The sequence below is a fragment of the Aulostomus chinensis genome, chromosome 4 (assembly GCF_037954235.1).
Source record: "Aulostomus chinensis isolate RoL2024-O1b breed Wild chromosome 4, RoL_Achi_v1.0, whole genome shotgun sequence".
Lineage (NCBI taxonomy): Eukaryota > Metazoa > Chordata > Actinopteri > Syngnathiformes > Aulostomidae > Aulostomus > Aulostomus chinensis.
The window spans coordinates 2,754,905-2,773,864 of record NC_141323.1 but is presented as its reverse complement, the minus strand read 5'-3'; the positions used below and the strand labels follow the sequence as shown (position 1 = coordinate 2,773,864).

General features: G+C 41.5%; 1 protein-coding gene across 1 annotated transcript in view; it reads right to left on the bottom strand.

The window, feature by feature from the left end:
* The window catches only part of camk1da (calcium/calmodulin-dependent protein kinase 1Da), a 72,114-nt gene that overhangs the window by 11,677 nt on the left and 41,477 nt on the right, over positions 1 to 18,960 (bottom strand). Inside the window, exons 4-6 of the mRNA XM_086201047.1 lie at positions 8,385 to 8,523; positions 6,963 to 7,089; positions 1,081 to 1,156 (exon numbers count right to left, since the gene is read on the bottom strand). Coding sequence (XP_086057173.1) covers positions 1,081 to 1,156; positions 6,963 to 7,089; positions 8,385 to 8,523 — 342 coding nt within the window. The remainder of the gene's footprint in view (positions 1 to 1,080; positions 1,157 to 6,962; positions 7,090 to 8,384; positions 8,524 to 18,960) is intronic.

Sequence of the window (18,960 nt, the reverse complement as noted above, 5' to 3'; positions counted from 1 at the left end):
CATACACACACACACACACACACACACACACACACACACACACACACACAGAGTTTACCATTATAAGACACACATATTGCGTTTGTTATTGGTACATATGCACACATGAATGAATGTGTGTGGTGATGGTGATGACGCAACAGAAGAAAAACATAATGGAGTGAAAATGAAGTGGGGCCTGCAGCTCTATGTCCATACAAGGCCATTCAGTAGAGCAGCGTCTGGTTCTGATGACGGCACATGGCAACATCAACATCATTGTGCACAATACCCCCCCCCCCCCACACACACACACACACACACACACACACACAGGGTAGGATCAACAAATACTCACATGAAACCACTGTCAGAGTTTAATTCAGCTACAGTACAGAGCGGTCCTGCATGACCTCTAAGGGCATAATAGCATACATTAGCAGTGCCGCTAATCCAGAGATAGTCCTTCTAATGACCAGCAGAGGGGGCCCCAATTGGAGAATTGTATGAGAGTCTGAGAAAATCATACTTTAATTTTTTACCAAGTATGATGTTCTTGTTGCAAATTATGGTCCTTTTTTGTGTGAAATATGTGATAAAACAGGGTATGCCAAGTGTTTGGGATTGACAAGTCACTACCACAATGACGTACCTATAGTCTACTAATGCATTGTGAGCCTGCTCATAGCTCTGAATTGTGTCTGGGGTTTTGTCCGTGTAATATCAAAGTTAACATGATTTACAGACGTGTCTGTCTAGCCCAAGCTAGCATTAGCTGATGACTTCCCTTCCTCTTTCCTAGCTCCCCCTTCTTGTTCAGAATTGGTCACTTTTGGCTCAGAATTAACCCCAAAATGTCAAAGATCAATAGCTCAATGTGACATCCCACTGGCTAAGTCCAATGGATTTTATACATCAAAGCACTACTGTGTATGTTGAAAAAAGGTATTCTTAAGTGCGTCCGTTAACTGGTCACAAATGATCTGATATAATTTCCTTGAAATCTATGTCACCTGTAATCAGGTGCTAACATTGAGCCTGCATGAATGAAACCACTCACTATAGTGGGATGTGATGAGGAGCAGATGAGGTAGCACTTACAGGATATAGGCGATCACTCCAATGGACCAGCAGTCTACCGCCTTACTGTACGGCTTCTGGGCGAGAACCTCTGGGGCTACGAAAGAGAGAAAATTTTAAAATGTTAATTTTTTTTTTTTTTTAGACCTGATAAAGAACCTGGGCTTTGGGTATCACTTCAGATCAAGATTGGGTGGAAGTGAGAAATGATCTCAAAACACTGATCCTTGCATTAGCTGCCTCAGCTTAGCCTATAGTGTAGAATACGGGTGCACTGCTAATGCATGACACAGTCCAACGTGTAATAACAGAACTGAAAAGATCAGCAGTTAGTATCAGATTTCCATATCCATCTCCAGATTTATCTACCTATACAACTTCATTTTGCAGTAGGCCTGCAGCTGTTTATGTAAACACAAATCTGTATTGCTATTTTAATATTTTATTCTCTTGTCAGCTTGAGGCTCGGTAAAAGCAGCAGTGTTATTTTTATGAGAAGAAGTCTTTTCTTTTACAAGGCCGCAGACTTGCCACGTCTGCCCAAATTTAAATCACACTGGCTCGATTAACCGTGGGAAATGTTTTGCAGGAGGTACACACACTCACAGCGCCAAAATCTAAATGCCTGCCATGAAAAATCTGTGACAATCCGAACTCGAAACAATCTTTTTGATGCATAACCAGCAGCTATAAAGGCTTCTAGTGTTGCTCTGCTGCAGCCTGGCTTGACCTTCCTCTGGCGTTCATTATCAAGTACTGGACAGGGAGAAATAACTGATGAGCTCACCATAACTGCACACAAGGCTGGCTCGACAACCATTTGGCACGCTTACACACAAACACACACAGGCCCATATCTGGGGCAAAAGATAAACTTTTCACACATGCACTTAATCAGAGCTTTTAGGTATACCCTGACTCATTCTAATGGTGCGCCTGTGGGTTCTTGTTTTGCTGGATGCCAAGTGAAGACATTTTTATGCACTGAGCTCATTGTGTCTGGTTCTCACTACTTCCAAAGACAAGGTTAGGGGACAATGATCTACTGGAAGTCAACGTCAAAATCATGTCAACTACGACCAACTGCCTTCTAAACAGAAAAATAATACCTTTGACCATAATCAGCATAAAAGAGACTATGAATGAAAACAGTGAACTAACACACAGCTAATGTGTCTTTTATTTCACCAACAGTCCGTCTTTGCAATGTGGCAAACTGATCCATTAACAAATGGGTTACAAATCCTTTGCAACCTGTGTTATATTAGCAGCGTCTGCCTGGGACTCATACCCATGATAATCCGTATGGCATGGGAGATGCACTAGCAAAGAGGCTAAAACCCACAGGCACCGGCATTAGCCACCAGTTCATCTCTTAAGGTGAAGTCTCCACAGCACTAACAGCTTGCCTCCATTGCAATCACCCCTATAAACCTCATTCCCATCGGGGTCACAGCACCGATGTCACCTTTGTGTAAGAAGTGTCTGACTCAACACTGTGCCATCACGATCAGAGGGTAGACGCCCTAGCAAGGAGGCTAACACCCTCGGACACTGGCATCAGTTACCAGTGCATCTCTTCTCTTGGTGAGTGAGGTGTATTCACCGTACGGCAACCCCTGCCAGCCTCTCTTACACCACTAAAGTCCGTCAAGCTATGACAAAGATATTCAGCAAGTTAATGGCTGTGTTTAACATATCTTGAAGGTTTTTGCCTATCAATACTCAAGGAGAGTGAAACCAGGTAGAGATGATAATCTTGTCAGCTAAAATCTGCCTTTTAACAGATATATCAGTCTCTGCTGGTAATACGGTGCAATATTTTCAGATTTTTAAAATATTGTATATGATCAGTTTGCTGTGGGCAGTCCTTTTATATAAGTCTATTTGCCATTATCATGTGACAACATTAAAATACTACTCACATGTACGTGGATGCAGGATTTAGTCAGATTACTGAGGACTTTTGATACTTGAAGAACTTTTACACTTATTTTAATACATATCAATCTAAAATGCTTTTCACTGCTAAATATTGGTAACGTGATAGCCCCCCCAAAGAAATCACTATGTATTTAAGGATTTATGTGTTCTTACTTTTTGAATTGCAGCATCTCGTGATAACAGTTAATTGTCTTAGGAGACAATGAGCTTTGTCACCTAGAGATAATGAGATAGCTTAAGCATTTACCTTGTTGTAACTTGTTGAAATAACAAGTTAACAAGCTTCTTTACCTCAAGATTATTAGCTGATTAAGCTACCACCATGAGATAATGGCATTTAGAAAATAATTAAAAGCACACACACACACACATGCAAACACACGCAAACACACACACACACACATATATACATATATATATATATATATATATATATATATATATATATATATATATATTCATTTGATTTAAAGATTTTTTGTAAATTTTTTTAATGAATTTTTGTTCTTCATATACAATGCCCCTTGGAGCTTGGAATAAATGACAAATATCGCCTTTAATAAGAATGAGATTTTACTTTTCATTCATGACCACATGAAAACAATAAGAAAAGCACAAATTTTAAAGAAGTTAAAAAAGTCTGAATAAACTGGTCAGGAGTATTAAGTAGTGCAGTACATGCGCAACATCTATTGCACTTACTGCTTACTACTGGCATAACAAACACTGCAGTCAAACCTATGATACAGCACTTAAGAGGCAGAGTCAAGGAACAAATCAATTAAGACTCAGTGGTTAAACAGGTTAATCTGAGGTCATGAATTTCAGTAATAGGTACACATATTGGAAACAATATCCAGGAACAGAGGAATGGACCCCTTTGTGCCATATTTGGTGACATAATGTGAGTGTATGTACACTCCCATGTGCCAGACAATTATGGGGATAATTGATGGACTCATTCAGACGGGTTATAGCAATAAACTATTTGTCAGTCTGGAAAAGCGGGTGTCTGAAGCCCTTATAATGTCTGCCAGATGGAAGGAGTTCAGACAGATGATACCACGGGGGCAGTTGATGACCTCCACGGCTGGGAGATGCATCCCATTGACCACCGCAATAAGTAATGAGAAACTGAACTTCACTCCACTAACGAAACTGATAAGAAACAGGTGGGCGAACACAAGGGCAGGGAAGGAGCTAACAGGATGACCAAAGCTGGGCACAGGGCTGTGACTGACGAGGAATGATAAGCAGACAAAACACAGATGAAGCACTGAAAAACTGCGGGAAACAGACAAAGACAGGAAGTGAGGCAGACAAGACACGAAAGGGAATTGATTTCAAAATTTAAAAAAAAATGGACTACAACATGAGAAGGAACAATCCAAAATGATGCAGAAACCACAATGCAAGAAAGTCCAGACTTAGTCTAAAACTAAAAGTCCAAATGGTCCAAACAGGACTGTGACATCCCCAACACAATTTAACTTGTATCTGGTAACATCTGGCTATTTCTGCAAAGTGAAAGGATACAATCCACATGCATTCCTACATTAGATGAATGCAGTATTTTCAGGTATTTTTCAGCTCCATCTGGTTGGCTGGCTAAGAGTAGCCGTGCAAATTTTTGACCCCTTGGCAGTGCAGTGCAAAAATGCATATCTAGTCTTATTTTGTGTACGGGGGTGTTAGCATATTTATTACTGTTGGAGATCACACAATCAATGTTGTCGTCACAAAGTTAATGATGACATTGGTGGTGAATGCCGGAATGCAATAGTGTGTGAAGACGGGATAGATGATGGGGCTCAGTACACATCCTTGTGGTGTGCCCAGTCTCACTACAGGAAATTCCAAATGTAGTTGTCATGGTGATGAGCTGAGTCTGTAGGTTGGAGGTGAGTTTGCTGGGAATGACAGCAGAGTTGTAGTCTACAAATAGCAAACTCATCTCTGTCTCTCCATATGAGTCAGAATGGAGTGAGGAGCCAGAGAGATGACGTCCGTACGAGCATCTGTTACCTCTCTGAGCAAACTGGTTTGAGTCCAATGACGCAAAGATGATGTTTGGGGTATTTTTGGAAACTGGCATGATAATGGCTGACTTCAGGTACTCAGGGACTGTTGCCAGAGATAGAGGCAGGTTGAAACTTCACCTCAGTTAGCCGTTTGTCTCAGTCCTTAGGTAGCTGTTCTGGAACTTCATCTCAATCTGCAGGTTTACACTGATTGAATGGATTTTTTGTGCTCATCAAACTGTTGCCTCTTTCATGAAAGAAAAGCTTGTGTTGAGCTCAGTATATGTTGTAACATTACTGCTGGGGCTGAAAGGGTTGATTTTTTTTAACTCCTATTGCCTTTAATGCAAAATCTCAGGAATGCCTTGAAGAACTTTTTCAAGTTTGAAACAAGCATCCACTGGAACAAGAGGATAAACTGAAAAGATTTGAGTACCCAAAGGTCAAAGTTACAGCGAAAGCCACACAAATGCCGCATTTCCAGGTAAAGACAACAGTTGGTTGTTTTTTTTAACAAGCTATGTGTGTTTAGCAGTTATGGAAATACATGCACAAAAGTCATAACCAATACTTGATAGAGCAAATCGCTCAGACTGTGTTTATGTGCACTCGTTTGTGCTCATCATTCAGATCTGGTTTTCAGTTGGTGTGTTTGAGGGTTATTTGTGTTTGAGTTATATTTAGAAGCACGTCGTCTGGCATGTAAATGACCTGTAGCCAAGTAAACCTCAGCAGGAGGGCAAGGAGGAGAGCAGGGGCCCCAAAATGAGCTGGATGAAATAGAAAGAGGCAAAGAAAGACGAAAGAGAGTCTGACGTGAAGACCTGACCATTTACAGTCAAATCCTGACTGGTGTTTTCAAGATGTGAGTAACTTAAGAAACTCAGACACGTCTTCACTAAGTCCAGTTTTATTTGTTCAGGTTTGAGAACAGGTGGTTAATTAGGGGATATTTAGAACCCAAGTTGGCCAGTTTAAAAATGTAACATTAACAATTACAGCTTTTGTGAGTACAGGGTGTGTCAAAAACATGGGCTGAACATCCAGTGTGTATTTACATGGAGGTGAGTGTTCTCAACACAAACCATCTGTTTCTTGCACCAACAGACATACACACAAGCAGCGTCACCCACACAAACACACATTCCATTGACTTCCATTCGCATTCATTCCTCACCCTAACGGAACATGACTTCACTTCAGAAACCGTAACTCAAACTTTAACCAGGAATTCAGAAATTACGCTGTGCCACATTTGGACCAGATTTTGGTCTCCATGATGACTAGGGGTCCTGATAACCAAAAAAGGTCTCCAACTGGTAGCAAAAACCAGGTACACACACACTCACGCTCACACACACATACACACACACACAAACACACACACCACAGGCAACATAAATGGTATCAGATGGGAAAAACATGGGCTCACTGAATTTTTTATGTCCTTGTTGGATTGACACCAAAATCCCAAGAACTCCATATTTACCCTACGTTTGCGCCAACACATAGATGGAGGCTATGCCAGCAAATATACCACGCAACAATGACATTTGTCCATGAAAAGAGATTTGGAAAACTCTATCGGAGCCATACTGACACCAGCTGACCAGGTAACATGATTTGGGCTGACTTGGATGAGGAAACTGTGAATAAAGAGCAGGAGGAAGAATCTCATCCAACTCAAGCAAACAACTTGGAAAAAACACCCTTCACCTAACCATGACAATGATATAAACACAGGATGAACTGACTTTTTTTTTTTTTAAGGTTTTCCAGTCCACTTTCTGTCTGTTTCAGCAACACACTGCTGTCTCTGGCTTTCTAGCTAACTACCTGCAACAAGAACCTTGAATTACTTCTTAGGACAGTTTACATAACAAAAACTCTGCTCACAACAGTTTATTTTAAGAAAGCACAGAGAGGCCAAACACTCACCAACATATCCCGGTGTGCCACAGGCAGTGGACATGACATCACCACTGCCTTCCATCTTGGAAAGCCCGAAGTCACTGATCATGATCTTTGATCCATCTTGAGGATTGAAGTACAGCAGGTTCTCTGGCTGGAGGGAGAAAAGGATTAGACAGACAGTTGAGAGACTTGTGGGTTTTCATGGATTTTAAAGGCATTATAATCACATAAAGCCACCTTGAAGGTGTTATGTGTAAGTGTCTGAATTTAGAACATAGGCTACAGCCCCCCCTGCGACCCTTAACGGATAAGTGGTATAGAAAATGGATGTATGGATGGATGGATGAATTTAGAACATTCAAAATAAACAATATATCAAGATTACATTAAGAAATAACTGTTTTCATGTCAAGGCGTGTGTTATGTTGAGAAGATATCACGCAACCACCTCGCCATGACCCAGCCTGTCTCATACTGCTGAACACCAAACTCAACTTTGGTCAAAAAAGGATTTATAGTGCAGTTAATGAAAACACTGAAAACATAACCAAAAGCAATGATCTATGATTTTGCCGTCACTGTTTTATTTCCCAGTACTTTGCTCTGTGCTAAAAGCAGAGGAGCTAAGCTAGCTGTAGCTTAACCAAGGCCGAGGCTGCATGTGAGGACAAAAGATAAAAGTTCTACCTTATACGGCTATTGGAGTTTCAACAGTTTACATATTCTCACCCTGCTGTTGAGCAGTAGTTGGATTTCTGAGTTGGGGTTATCTGCAAACTGCAGCCGGGGTCCTTGAACTGCATGCCTGAAACCACAAGCTTCCAGATGCCATGTGGCATTGAGGCAACAAGCTAGGGTCCTATTACTCCAGGCCCAACACTGCAGCTTCTTTCTGCAGACACGTTATGGGAATGATGTAACTTAAGATAGTAAAGTTAGATTGGAGGGACCTAGTGCTGCATTGGCCCTGCGATGGAATCGCGACCTGTCCAGGGTGAACCCCGCCTCACACCCGAAAGCTGCTGGGATAGGCTCCAGCCCCCCGCAACCCTTAACAGGTTAAGCAGAAAAAAATAGATGGATGGATGGACAGTACTGCATCAACTACAGAATTAGCTATGTGCTCGTCTGTTACGACTGGAATTTGAGAGTCAGTCAATGCCAACACATAGTGCCTTTGAAGAAAAATGTTTTTCTTCATTGATTTAAAAATGTGCCTCAGGTTGGTTGAAGGGTTGCAGCCAGCACGTGCCCCACTAACCCACAATGAACTGCATCTGCTAACCACTGCTCTTTCTGCGGCAGTAAATCTTTTGGCAGCCAAAATCTGCTTATGTTGCTTTGAAATATGGGAGGCGGGGGGTGTGAGTGTGTATGCCTGTGGTGTGAGGCTTCAAAAGAATAAATGTTTGTGTGTGTGTGTGTGTGTGTGTGTGTGTGTATTACCTTTAAGTCTCTGTGTACGATGCCCATCTTGTGCAAGTAGTTTACAGCGTCCAGAACTTGCCGTATCAGCGTGCTCGCGTCTTTCTCTGTGTAGAAACCTTTTTCCACAATTCGGTCGAACAACTCGCCCCCGGAGACCCTGCCGAATGGAAATGTGTGTTATTCTGTGTGTGAAAACTATCAGCATGCATGCAAGCAAGCAAATACACACAAGTAACCCACAAAGGTCTGGAGGGGATCACTGGTAATTTATGAGCTGCCAATGCTCTCAGCCATGCAAGCACACACGCACGCATGCACGCACGCACGCTCGCACGCACGCACGCACACACACACACATATATATATTTCTTTCTCTTGCACCACTTGTAAGTGATCTGGTCAGCGTTCTTTTGCCCACGTACTGGGTTAGTAATTGGACAGTTACGCTGTACTCTGTTGGGGTAACAGCCAACTAGCAACAGTGGATGATGTGCCCTGGTCTGTGCTTTGCCTTTGGCACCCTTATTCAAAACTGCCTGGTCATTGAATGAAGCAGGGGGTGTCATCAAGAGGTCATATGCTTAATTGCATCCTCCCCACAGCCAGACAAGAGAATACATACCGCTCTCTCCTCATTGCTGCATTCTGGAGCTGATACCCACAGTGACCTGGTGAGTGCTAGTTAGCTTAGCACAATGAATGGGAGTTGATAGGAAGGTTTATTACACTTCCATCCAATACATTTTCTCCAAAATGATATTTGCCTGCATTATTATAACAATGGTTCTGTTTAACATGCCCTATGAAATAAAAATTATAAAATGTATACCTTTTTTGAATAAGACACGTAGTTGGAATTGTTTTCCTGTGCAAGCAGAGTGATATGACACAGCACCCCAAAAGCTCCTTCAAGAGTGACTGCAGCAACTGATCATGCGCCACCATTTAGAGGCAAATTAGGAAGATTAATGTGGACAAAAAGGTCCGAAACCTGATGGATGTATGCTAACACTTCCCTTCCACTGACATTAATTGTGCTAAGCTAACAAGCACAGAGGAGAGAAGGGTGTCCATCTTCTTGTCTGGGAGAGGACGGACAAAAAGAGTACCGGTAGTTCCCAAAAAGCTTCATCACTAGCATTTCTCCGGTCGAGTGCATGGCTTTTGTCCCCAATTGCACATGCTGCCCCAATTTAACTGGTCCAAGTCTGGTTTGTGTCCCTGAAAGTACGTGAAGTCACGACACACACACACACACACACACACACACACACACACACACACACACACACACACACACACACACACACACACACACACAGAGCACAAGCAGTTACAGAGTTTAATTTCCTGCTTGCACATAAGAAAATGATCAGTTTTGGTGCCTTAATTAATATGTCTCTAAGTTTCAGACAAAAAAAGTTTTTATGATCACCAGGATTGGTTTATCTGTTGGCAGGATGACTCAAAAAGCAGAGGATGGATTTTGATATAATCTAATAGGATAATAGAATTTACAGGAACAATCGATTTTGGAATCGATCCACGGCCAGATCTGATGTGCCCTCAGAGTACCCTGTTGCTGTTTTTTTTAATTAATATTCTAGAGGAGTGTTTCAGTGGAATGCTAAAAAAAGAATAAGAGTTCTCCATCAAAGCAAAGAAAGTGGGGTGAAAAAGGTGTGTGTGAGTGTGTGTGTGAGTGTGTGTGTTTGTGCAGAGAGGAAGAAACAAATGACTGATGGAAATTAAATAATCTGCAAATTATCACCTCAGGCAGATTCTTTCAATACTTCATTTTAAGTTATATGACTCCAGATCACAAGAGATGACTTGTCCAGGTATACATACATTATGTAGAGATGAGAACTAGCTCAGCTTCTGCTGCATAGGCACATACCCCCCCCTGCTGGACAAAAACTCACAGAACTCTTGAATCTCCAGTACTTTTAAACACAGCTGGTGGCAGTAGAAGCAGCTGTGTAGAAGAAGTATGTATACTCCATGAGTATAGTTAATTCAAGCAAAGTATTTGCCATCCTGCACCCTTGCAGTATTTCTCTGCTGCGTGTAAATACTGAAGGATACACACACACCTGTCTATATACAAAGGTACACATGTACAAGAGTGCACAAGGGCAAATTTGTGCACGCACAGAGTCACACGGAGTATCTGTGGGGCGTCGTCACGGCGACAGATCAGATTAGTGCTTGCGGAAGTTAAACTCTAATGAAGTTTCTGAAAAAAGAGATCAGAATTAATTGCTAATCCTCTCTCTCTCTTCAAAGAGGGCAGCGACTTGTTTGGTTTCAGAGGCAGTCGTGTCTGGGACTGACAAGAAAGGGCTAAATACACACACACACACACACATACACACATACACACACACACATTCGCGCGAGCGAGAGGGAGATCAGCCACCAGGCAGCACGGTTGCGTAAGCGTTTGCGTAAGGAGAGCATGGCAATCAAACAGGAGAACCCACACAAGTTTGCACACAGATGCAAGGGTAGCACCACATACGCATAGGGGTTGAAATAAAAGAAAAAGAAAGAAAGCACATATATACATCCACAAAAACGCAAGGAGAAAAGCACAAACCAAACAAAGACCCATTCACAAGGTCACGAACACCGCAATTCTGCTACACCAGAATAAGAGAGATCTCAGGGCACTCTGACAATGTCAGCATATCCACTCTTTTTTTATAAGACTACATTTAGTCTTTGACATTTTTGATTCAGGCTATAAAATTCTCTATATGGTGCCTTCATTAATCCACAGTCCTATGACATGTTATACTTTCAGTGTTGACTTTTACGGATACATAAACGATAGTGTCACCTGCCAGTGATGATATAAAACAACAGTGCATGCTGCTTGAATGTTAGGATGAGCCTTATCATGGCTGACTGGCCCTCCTCTGAGAAATGTGTGGGCATGTTTGGACTGCGTTTGATTGATTTGGCACTCCTTGTTGCACAACCATCAACCTTTACTTTTGGCTACCCAAAATGTAATCTTAATCTCCAATTGAGAATAAATAACTCCTGGAAACTCCCATTAAAACAATATTATCACTGAATTTTGCACGTTCATACAAATCAAACACGACTATCACCTTGAAAAGAAGCATTTCTTGAAATCTTCAGATTTAACAAAAGATTAAAACAATAAAAGTGTAAAAGACTTAGCTATTTTGGAATGACTGTGCTCACTTTGACCACCTTCTCCTACACTTCCTCTGGTTATGTAAGTCAGTCTCTCCAGTACCATTTCTTTCACCCATTCATGTATCAAAGTTATATCCCTGTTTCTCAAGGACAAAGCTATTAGACTAAAATCAACTCCATTGTGCTTCATTGAGCTACAGTAATAATAAACCTTCACTCAGCAACGTAACAGTCGTAGATGTAACATCAGTTACCAGTTGTGTTTTATATTTCCCTTACACAATGAAACAGAGTGGTCCTTTCCTTTAAATTTACTGTGATGACGGAGGAATGATGGCTCAGTAAGTAATAAAATCAAGCAGAAAATAGGAGAGGAGCAGCAGCTGACAAGAATAACACACCAAAAAATACTAATTCATCTACCACCACCACCACCCCTCCCCCAAACATTCAGAACTAATTTCAAGGAGCAGTATCGAGGCATTTTACGGCTTTGTTCAAAAACTGGGTAACACCTTTTCCTGTGAAACTCCAGTGGTACAGTGGACTACAATACTGCTACTACTATGACTACTGCTACTGCTGCTGCTACTACTACTACTAATAATAATAATACATTTTCTTTGTATTGTACCTTTCTTTCAAAGATTGCAGCTCAAAGTGCTTTTAAACAAAATAAAAATGTCATAAAGAGAATGTTGAGAAGAGAATAAAACCAGAATGCATGTCAAACGTAGATAACAAAATAATAGTGAAAACATTAAAAAGAGTAAAATACCTAAAATAGATTGCTTAAAAAACTGCAGCAGAGGGCAAATGCAAAGCTAGGTAAAGGCTAAGATACAGTTTAAGCTTTCTGTTGAACATCTAGTGAGACGCTTCCCTGACACATAGAGATATTTTGTTTGACAGTTTTTGGGGCATGATTGACAAAAGCTGCATCATCGATCTCCTTGCCATTAATGGAAACCTCCAATGATCTAGCCATGATTGCTTTGTTCTTGGAGGACTGTAGCTAACTCGGGAGTGAGCACTGTAGCTGACTTGGGAGTTAGCCCTTTTGCATACTAGGGTTGCTGAGCTGTTGCTCACCTTCCCTTTCTGCATTTGTCCAACTAAGTCTCCTTTCTTTCTCCGTTGCTTCTCATCCTCCCTCTTAAAGGATGGGAACAGGCCGGCTGTCTCTGCAGAGAAAGGTCTGGTCAGACTAACAGCTTAATTAGACTGCTCCTTCTCTTCTTCGTTGGTTTTACTGACAGACTAAAGGCAATATCACCATTTACTGAATTGGAGTGTATAACAATGTGCTATTCACTGACGATACACAGCTCCAAAAAAAAAAAAAATTAATCCGAGGCGGAAAATGTTTTTTATTGTTGTGGCCTGCCACAAATAGATTAATATATGGGAAACTCTGGTGGCAAGCACTGTGGAGCACGAAATCTCTGCAAAAAGGTCTCTTGAAATCCTACACACCGCTCCTTTAAGTAGAAAAGTAAATGCTGAGAGATGTAACATGATGAAAGTTCCTGTGGAGGTTTAACCAGTGGCAGAGCTACAGTACAGAGCAGAGGTTTTAGGTTTTAGGGTCCATATTCCTGATCTACTAGTGCCAGTAATGTAGCGAACCACCAGCAAATACAGAGAAGAAAACCACTGCCAATGACACAAAGGTATGAGTATGAAGGTTTCAAAAACTTTCTTTGGAAATGTTCTCAAAGGGAGGAGATGCAGCCTGCTTGGTACCTTTGAAATTGACTTCAAACCAATAAAATAACCTTTAAAAATTAAACACTCGTGACTGAGAATTACAGTGCTGTATGTTTTTCTCCTTCACCTAATCTGTTCAGTTGCAGGCGGGTATATTGCAGTCTCAAGGCCGTGCATCACGGTTGACAGCGAGCGTGTGCACCGTGTCATAGATTCAGGGTCTGGGGACCTGATGAACTAATCACAACCAAAGCATCAAGCTGCTGCAGCGATTAATCGCCATCAAGGGAGAAAAACTGACATTTCTTTCCTCTCCTCTTTGATCCTGACCTTGTTTGTTCTCACAGACGGTTAAAGCAGATTACAGGAATACTCGCACTGTGGAAACTGTCATGTAAACACTCTAATTACGATAATTCCATTAAACTCCTAATCTGTGCAAGCATAACCTGATTAACACAGCCAGACAGCTATTAAGACAAAGCTTTATAATTCCATTTTATTTGGAAATTTGCTTTAATTTCATTACATCTGAATATCTGCATGCAAAAATCAAAGCCCTGTGCTTTCTTATTTTAGAGCATCTAGGCTACCTCACAGCATCAGCAATCAATAATCAGATTATGAAATGTGCACGTAAGAGATATTTCTGTCATGGCACAGGCTTACTGTATGTCTGGACTTTTGGTTTGATTTGTTGCCAGATTCTAAATATGTCAGACTGTGCGGCATCCAAATAAGGTGATGTTTAAGGCAAGGATCCAAAAGAATGTACCCCTCGGAGAACCTATGAGTTAATGAGTCGTGTATGTGTCATTAACGCAAGCACAAATACTGTACTTCTGAGAGACAGGACAAAAGCCTCAACTTCTTCAGTGTGTATCTTCAGTGTTAGGCAAATAACCTCATTGAGGACTAAAAGACTGTCAAACTGAGAAAACCCCCTAAGGAAATTGGGATTATTATTTTTTTAATCTATAAGAACTAAGCTTGATCGGTTGGGGATTCTGTTGAAGTTTGTACGAGCTTTGTCTACAAGCCTTACTCGTTACCAAAGTTGACTGTGACGTAAATGTGTCAACAGTTTACTCTGTTAGGAAAAAAAACTATTTGTTATTACTTTAAAAAGTGGTTCACGGGAGATTAACTTTTAAAATTATGACATGGAGTCTTAATAATATTTAATATGCCTTCATCATGTAAGCTTTGGTGCTGCCAAGGTAATGTTAGCAAAGTAAATGTTGGCTTTTTATCTCCTCCTCCATGATTGATTCAGGAGGAAATTTTCCTGTGGTTAGCTATTGCAATTGAATTATCCTATTGGCCGATCTGGGCCCATGTTAAAAAAAACAACATAGGGTAACTGTAGCTCAAACTATCATGAGTACGTAGGTCCTATGATCCCAACTATCTCCTCTGAGAGTATTCAACACTGCATTTTTGTGCAAAAAGCAGTTCCTAAACATAGCTGCTGCTGGCAACTCACCTCATAACTGCACCTACATTTCAGAAGTATTCAATGGTAATGGCTTGTGAAAAGGTATTGCATTTATCTCTTATTATGTTCTTACTTTTACCCCCAAGTTGACCAATAAGCTGTTCTTGTGTCTATTTGAGGTTTTTCTTTCTTTTGGAGGACATAGCATTACACATTTAATCAGCCGTTCTTTGAATAGAACAGTGAGAAACAGGCGGCTGACCATTAGCTGAACATTAGGAATAATTGAGTATATTTTCATCTTAGGGTCAGCGCGGTGGTGCAGTGGTGCAGTGGTCAGCATTGTCGCCTCACAGCAAGAAGGTTCTGGGTTCGAGCCCCGGCTCAGGCACTAAGTCTTTCTGTGGAGTCTGCATGTTCTGTGCCTGTGTGGGTTCTCTCTGGTACTCCAGCTTCCTCCCACAGTCCAAAGACATGCAAATTGAGACGAGGCTGATTGACACTCTAAATTGACCGTAGGTGTGACTGTGAGTGTGAATGGTTGTCTGTCTATATGTGTTGGCCCTGCGATGGACTGGTGACCCGTCCAGGGTGAACCCCGCCTCTCGCCCGAAGGCAGCTGGGATAGGCTCCACCCCCCGTGACCCTTAACCAGCATAAGCAGTAGAAAATGGATGGGTGATCATACATTTTTTTTCTTTTTTTTTTAGTAAAGCGCAATATATGATCACCAAGCATTTTGGAAGTTTATTTATTATTGCATTTATTGTTGACACCGTTTATTCACAGTGTAGAAGAACGATGAACTTTCAGAAGCTGATTTGATGCTACCAGAACTTGTTCCTCACCTTCACAGCTTGCGGTACATCAGATGCTGCCACTCTACTGGAAACAGTTCCTCTCTACTCTATGGGGCTTTTTATCTTTTACTAATATGTAATTCACAACACAAACAGCATCAGCATCAAGCCCACGTTGCACTAGATTACATTGATTTGCGTAGCAGCACGTACTGATTGCTTCCCTGCGGTCCGGCTTACATAAGACAAGCTGGGAACAAGGGAAACTGATTCAGACTGCATTGATCTACCGTGCCGCAATTACACATTGAATAATTAAAAAAAATGTCCCTCTTCATACAGGAAGAATAGTACTCCGTGAATTCAAACATCGCTTTTACTCAAGCATTATTTTCTCTCGCATGTTTGCAGAACTACTGTTTGTGCATCTGTCATGACTTAAAGGAAATGATGGACAAATGTTGTATGTTACAATGAACAAAGTTGGTCGTCTCTTCATCTGTGATTATCGGTTCGTATAAACATGCAGAAGTTTGAAACAAACCTGTGGAAATGTACAAAATATCGGCGTATGGCAAAAATATTGAGTCCAATATTAGATGAAGGTTTGAATTTCAGCTTCGAAATGCTTCAGCTTCGAAATTCTTCACAATGCTCACCAAACAATTCATCAATTTGGTCATCATGAATCCCCCCTCACATAAAATCACATCACAAATTGTTAACGAGAGACAAACAGTGAGTCGTGGCACTTCAATTCCATTCATGAAAATTCACAAAATACTATTTTCAGTGAGAAATTTTCTTTGACAGTTACCCGATACTTCATCAAATCACAACAGATCTCCTACTGCAGTTATAAACCCGATGTTACCTTTGACCCTGTCGCCATGACAACTGACATTGCATGAACAGATGGTAAGCTGAAAGCGTAGCAAGCAAAAAAAAAGAAAAAGAAAAAAAAAAGGAGGAGGTAAATCCTGTATCGGAAAAATACAGGAGAGCAGGAGGAATGTGATGGAAATTAGGTGTGAGGGGAGAAGATAGGAGGGAGGAAGGGGAGATGAGGGCAGATGGTATGATAGAGGTGAGAACAAGAGATGCAAAGAAAGAGGTACAGATGGAGCCGAGGGGGGTCTTTCCATTCCTGCCTCTGTTGGACTTGAACTAGCACTTTATATATAGTTGTAGTTTCTCTCAATATGCAATTATTTTCTCACATATATACACTGATACAGTTCAACTGGTGGACAACAGAGCTACGCAATGAATCAGTTTTACATCAATATCTTCTTCTACGTCTTACATTTTAGTTAAGTTTACATTGTGCTCTTTTTCTGGTTATAAATGTTGCACCACAGTAAAGAGATGTCATTTTCCAAAATTACTAGACTGTTATAGAACATGTATTTATCTACGTTGAGATATTTGGTTCAAAATATTGTTAGATGTGATGTTGAGCCGTATGACCCGGTCCCAGCAGACAAAGAATGCCCAAAGCACTTCCAATTCTAAATGAGATCATTATGGCATTATATGTAAAATAGCAAATATATTGCTGTATATAATCATAAAGAATTCTATATTTTGAAATAAAGCAGCATTATATAGCACTGTTGAGTAGCAGTGGCCTTTCGTCCTAAAATATAAAACACTGGGGCAATCAAATCAGGTGAAAATTAGAGGATTTGTAGTGAAAATACTGACTTTCTTTGACAAGACTGGGACATAGAGTTGCTAATGGGTAGCATTAGAATTCCAGGCTAGAATCTTGAGTCTGAAAGCAGCACCACAAGCTGGCAAGAGTTTCATAATAATAATAATAATAAGGGCTGCACGGTGGTGCAGTGGTCAGCACTGTGGCCTCACAGCAAGAAGGTTCCGGGTTCGAGTCTCGGCTCGGGCACGGGATCTTTCTTCGTGGAGTTTGCATGTTCTCCCCGTGTCTGCGTGGGTTCTCTCCGGGTACTCCGGCTTCCTCCCACAGTCCAAAAATATGCAATTTAGGGACGAGGCTGATTGGATGCTCTAAATTGACCGTAGGTATGAATGTGAGTGTGAATGGTTGTTCGTCTCTCTATGTTGGCCCTGTGATGGACTGGCGACCTGTCCAGGGTGAACCCTGCCTCTCGCCCGTAGACGCTGGGATAGGCTCTAGCCCCCCCGCGACCCTTAATGTGTAGGAATAAGCGGAAGATGACGATGGATGGATGGATAATAATAATAATAATGATGATGATGATAATAATAATAATAATAATAATAATTGTACAGCACCTTTCAATAGACAAGTTTACAAAGTGCTTCACAGACATAAAGCACAATTCATTTACACATTGCAGTCAAAACCAACAAACAAGATGAGACCGTAAAACAAATAAAAGCATGGGTAAAGGAGAACTCTGTTAAAAGCCATCCTATAAAAGAAGGTTTTAAAGAGGGTTTTAAAAGAGGACACTGAGGTAGCTCCTCTGATTGCTAGTGGAAGTGCATTCCACAGTTGTGGAGCCTTGAGCGCAAATGTCCTGTTCCCCTCTGTGATGAGCCTTGTTCTGAGGACCGTGAGCAACAGCTGATCAACAGATCTAAGAGTGCGGGGGCGGGGGGGGGGGGGGTGTATGGGGTGAGAATGTCAGTGATGTATGACGGGGCAAGGCCATTCAATGACTTACAAACAAATATCCATGCATCCATGTTTTACTGCTTATCCTGTTAAGGGTCACAGGGGGCTGGAGCCTATCCCAGCAGCATTTCAGGCGAGAGGCGGGGTTCACCCTGGACGGGTCACCAGTCCATCGCAGGGCCAACACATATAGACAGACAACCATTGGCTCTCCCAGTCACACCTATGGTCAATTTAGAGTCTGGATTAACCTCGTCCCCTCTTGATGTTTTTGGACTGTGGGAGGAAGCTGGAGTACCAGAGAGAACCCACACAGGAACAGGGAGAACATGGAGACTCACACAGAGAGATCCTGTGCTCAAGCTGGGACTTGAACCCAGAACCTTCTTGATGCGAGGTGACAGTGCTGACCACTGCACCACCGTGCCGCCCTAAAAACAAATCAACAATCGATTCTAAACACCACAGGTAACCAGTGCAAAGAGGCCAGAATAGGAGAAACGTGCTGATATTTGAGAACCTTGGCTGCAGTGTTTCAAATGATACAGTGGATGGATTTCTGTGGCAGTCCGGAAAATAATGTGTTACAGTCGTCAAGATGGCTGGAAACAAAAGCATGAATTTGAGTCTGAGCATCACTGAGTGAAAAACTCAAATCAGAGTCAAACACTACGCTCAGATTCCTGGCCTCATGCGTACGATGTAACCCCACGGAAGGCAAGGCCTGCTTTACAGAATCCAAACACCATCACTTCCGTCTTATTGGCACAATTGTCTTTATATACCAGTCAGCGTTCCATTTGCAATTCTTTAAGTCCCGAAAAACTCAGATTATTTAGAAATCAAATC